This window comes from Myripristis murdjan, chromosome 5 (genome assembly GCF_902150065.1).
Source record: "Myripristis murdjan chromosome 5, fMyrMur1.1, whole genome shotgun sequence".
Lineage (NCBI taxonomy): Eukaryota > Metazoa > Chordata > Actinopteri > Holocentriformes > Holocentridae > Myripristis > Myripristis murdjan.
The window spans coordinates 38650688-38655622 of NC_043984.1; the positions used below are offsets into that span (position 1 = coordinate 38650688).

At 38.5% G+C, this 4935-nt stretch overlaps 1 protein-coding gene across 1 annotated transcript in view; it reads left to right on the forward strand.

Annotated features, from left to right (window-relative positions):
- Positions 1–805, forward strand: part of pnp4a (purine nucleoside phosphorylase 4a) — a 6458-nt gene extending 5653 nt beyond the window's left edge. The window contains exon 7 of the mRNA XM_030052011.1: positions 222–805. Within this exon, the coding sequence (XP_029907871.1) occupies positions 222–362 (141 nt within the window). The 3' untranslated portion in view covers positions 363–805. The remainder of the gene's footprint in view (positions 1–221) is intronic.
- The last annotated feature ends 4130 nt before the right edge of the window (positions 806–4935 follow it).

Sequence of the window (4935 nt, forward strand, 5' to 3'; positions counted from 1 at the left end):
AGCTGCAGTCACACATCATCATCATCATCATCATCATCATCATCATCATCATCAAACCTGAATAAACGTTAAGGAAACTGACGACTATATGGTCAAAATTTATAGATTTAAATTTTCAACCTTTGGTTTGTCAACTGCCCTGCACCCTGATCCTGCTGACTGACTGACTAACTGATTGATTGATTGATTGATTGATTGACTGACTGATTGATTGATGGCAGGTGGTGAAGAGCTACGAGGACAGGGAGTGTGTGAACCACGAGGGAGTCCTGGAGGTCAGCAAGCTGCGCTCACACACTCTGCAGCAGCTGGTGAGCGAGCTGGTCAGCCGCATGGACGTCAACAACAACACGGCTGTGTGAACACACACACACACACACACACACACACACACGGGTCAGCAGTACAAAGAGCACAGCAGCTGTATTTATACATTATCATCAGACAGGTTTATCATAAAAACATTTGTGAATCACAAATCCTTCAGCCACTTATTAATTAGCTTCATATTTTCATCCTTGCTGTAATAAAATTTGTATTTATATGAAATAAATATGAAATAATAATAATGTGTATCTATCAGGGTGTGAACTGCTGAGTATTAATATTTTATATTCCACATTTTGAATTCTGTAGAGAAATTTAAAGAATGTTCCATCCTCTGTACTTTGATATATATATATATAAAAGTGTTTTTTTTAATCTCTTGTACATTGTTCTGATTTGTGGGATTTTATTTTGTAAAGAACAGATTTGTATAGATGTTCTGATTGCCATTATTCTGATTAAAAACCTGTTTCCTGTTTCCTGTCTGTGAGGTGGTGTGCTGAGTCAGCAGCTTATTGATTAACACAGAAACAGTAACTCAGTTTCTTTTGTATTTCTTTGTTCTTGATTCTCATGGTAAACGATATACTATATATAACAATATATAATGTGGGACATCTGACACCACGTGCACAATTTAATTTTCTGTGAGCAGAAAGTAGAAGTGTGTTCTTGGTGTCGCTGTGCTGCTGGAAACACAGATCAAACAGTAAAAAAAAAAAAAATGAGGTCATCTCAGACCCTGCATTTAGAGGGGCGTTGCCATGGCGACAGGGGTGATTGCTGGCCCTGCATGTGACCTCGGCCTTTAGAGACACTTTTTCACACTTTTCCCATCATCTGATGGGCCTTAGCGTGACCTTCAGAAACCAGAAGCTTCCAGCTTCAGATCAGGTCATCACAGCCGGGACGCTGTGCGGCGGGGTTTCTGTTTTTTTTTTTTTCTTTCTTTCTTTTTTGTATCTGCAGCTCAGATGATGGGAAAAGTGTGAAAAAGTGTCTCTAAAGGCCAAGGTCACATGCAGGTGGAGGTGTTTCAGGAACCAGGTCTGCATCAGAGGCCCCCCGGTAGCAAAAGCATTTGAAGTGGTTAACCTGCTTACAGCACACGCCTTGTCAGCTGGCGTGATCTGGAACCCCAGCAGGCTGAGAGGGTTAGGGTTAGGCTTACACAGGTGTGTGTATTGGAAATACTAGAATAAATAACGTGCCCTTAATGATAAATTACACAGTAAAACGCTTTCACTGTAAAATCCTAGAACTCTATAATAATAATTCAATAGGCAAGGCAAGGCAAGATTATTTGTATAGCACAATTCAACACAAGGTAATTCAAAGTCCTTTACAGAGACATTAAAAGCAACAAGACACAATTTAAAACAATAAAAACAGTCAATAAAAAAGGGAAATAGAAATTGAGAATGATAGAGATAATAAAATACAGTAACATAAAATAACAACAGGCTCAGTACATTGCCTGAGCTAGACGGCCAAGGGCCCAGGGCGTGATAGGCCTTATCACCCCTGCGGCTCCTTGCCAACAAAATGTGAACTTAGACAAAATTTGAGTTTAAATTCAAATCTCAGCTGGGATCTCTTGTCCCTGGCTCTGAACCATCTTGAATTTGGTTGGTCGGGTCTGTGCAATAGTGCAATATCCCTGTGTGTATTCCATGTATATAGGGAAACTTTTTAAATATCCTCAGTTTCTTATTTCTGTATTTATTGTTGTGGGATTATTAAAGAATTAATGCAAATGTTTTTAAATGTATTGTTTTCCTTTTCTATTTCACTTATGCTTATATATATTTTCTCTTGAGAATTTGAGCAGCACCAACTGACCTGATTTCCCCTCCAAGGATCAATAAAGTTTTAGCAGACTCTGATTCTGAAACACACCTGCTGGTCAGTACGAGGAGAGAAAAAAAGTCACAGCTGCTGAAGAGAGTGAAGAGCCGCACTGAGGCCATATTGTTGCTCCAGTGCCCTCTACTGGCAAAACATCGCCACAGTCCCTCTATTACAGTTTTTTCCCAATTGCTAAAACACATTTCTTGAAACCTCCAGCCATTTTTTTCAAAACCTTAAACACAAATCCAAAACCTCAAACTACATTCACAAAACCCCCGACTTTTCTATCAAAATCAAACTATCACCTCAAAACCACTTCTCCTGTGTTCAAACCCAAACACTGTGTTCAGGTCACACACACAGCAAGTAAACACACAGTCACCACAGAGCATTCGTCAGACACTACATCAAATAATTTAGGACACAGCATCCAGGGCATGGAGTTAACAGAATTTTTTTTTATTGCATTTAGCAAAAGAATATCATAGTCAAAGCAATATTTAGATTATAATTCAGTGTTTTCATAACAAAAAATAAAACTAAATGAAAAGCACAATCACAGATCAAAGAGACTCATTTTCCATCATGACATCTTTGTTGGGGGTCCGGCCAGAGGACAGAGGACTTCCCTTGCCAGACGACAGGGGAATGGGTAACTTGTAGGCATAGCATAAACACGAGTTAACATTAATAAAGTCACAGTAACTTTAGCTAACGTTCACTTGATTGTTAACATTAAAGTCAGCTAGCCTAACCACATTAACCGACATTTGGCATCAACGGCAATGGAAAATAATTAATATAATTTGAAGATTTGGTGTGCAAGTTAATGGCATCAAACGGTCCTAAATCATCTACGGTATATTGGTAAGCAATGAGGAAAAAGTCGGCTAGCACTAGTTGGCACCTAGTATGTCCATTGTGCTCCCAACGATGAAGACGAGAGGACCTCTCAACAGCAACAGTAACGTTATGTTAACGGCATCGGAGTCTTCGTGTCCTCATCAGTTGAGTCAACAAGCTCCTCAGCAAGTTCTGCAAAATCCACATCAAGTGACTCCACTGTCATTTTAGAGAGCACTAAAACATGGAAAAGGAAACTGACAGAAGGACCACTGGATAGTAAGGTGGCAAAAGATGTGAGTTCATAAGTTGCTGGTAGAATTTTAAGAAATTTTCAAAATACATGTCAGGTTTACATATGATTTGTGAGGATGATTGTATGAAGCACTTTTGTATGGGAAGTGCTATAAAGTCTGACATCTGTATTGCAGACAGTCTACGTCGCCCTGCATCAAAAACCTGGGGGTGAAGACGTATTACAGTTTTTTTTGATTGCTTGAACTCATTTTACAAATGCTTTGCTCACTGTGCCAAAACTCTAAACACAACGCAAATAAGACACAACACCTGGAAATAAACCATACACATTTATGGCAAACTGAAACTCAGTCATCAAAACTTAAAAATCCTTTGTCAAAATGCAACTCTGATAACAAAAGGATACACATTTCTCTAATATGAACACACTTTCACAGCAGCAAGCAACACAATAACATACTTAACACAAAACACTGCAGTTTTTACTGCTTTTCATTTATTGCTTCAAAAAGAATTCTGCAAAGCTCAAAACAGAAATTAAACATCTTTTCACAGTAACAGCTGTTTCCAAAATAACCAAAAAATAAAAATAAATAAGAAAGGTGTCAACTCTGTCAACTGTATACAGTATACAGTATATTGTACTTTACAGTACAGTTTTTTCAATCACTTTCTCCAGTATAATGAAACTGGGATCCACTTTGTCGTCATCTTCACCTCCAAACCACAGCACAAGTTTTCTTTTGCAAATGTGTTCATACCTTTTCATTGGATTCACACATTTTTCACACTCTTTTGCACCTGCATCTCTATGAAACCACTAGTGCACCTGCATCACTGCCCTTTCCACCAATCACCAATCAGTCAGTATGCACCTACAAAAAAGGGCCTATAAATTGTATTCTGTATTTTTTTCAACTCCTTTGAGTTTTTCTGTGTAATACTGTATGTGAATTACAGTATTTCAGTTTTTCCATCAACACAGTAAAATTTCACTTCAAAGCCTTTCTGAGTTTGGATGCAGTTCTTTACAGTAAGTTCACATTTGAATGTGTAGCTCACAGGAGAACCTTGTTCAAACTGACAGCTGTATTTTGTATTGTGCTGTCAGCTGTGTTACAGTACAGTAGAGCTGATTGAAGGAATCTACTCATTTGGGCAGAAGTTGAGTTGTTTGAGGGAAATATTGGCTTTTGCTACTTGCTTTACAATATGTGACGATGTAAATCGTCAAAAAAATATGACTACTGTACACGCAGGAAAAAGTAAGGTTGAACCTGCTCAGACTGAAAAGGCTGTGTTGCATTCTGGTGTTGAGTATGAAGTGAGTGAGTGAGTGGATTAGTTGTATTGGGCGGTGACAAAATGTGCTTTTGCTGCATGTTTGAAAGGTTTTGTCATGGTAAGAGCCTTTTGACAAACATAAATAAACATACATGCATAGTATGTAAAGCAAAAATAAAACAATATAACAAAATCAAACTACATACAGCTACAAAATCTCATCCACATCGCATACGATGTCTTCCTGTGCCTCTTTCTCTCACTGCCTCCACGCAAAGTACTCAACATGGCTGACATGGGGCCTGTTTGTAGTGCTTAGGCCCTGACTGACTGGTGTTCAGTTTTCTAAGTAAGTGCTTTCATGTGTGTGTC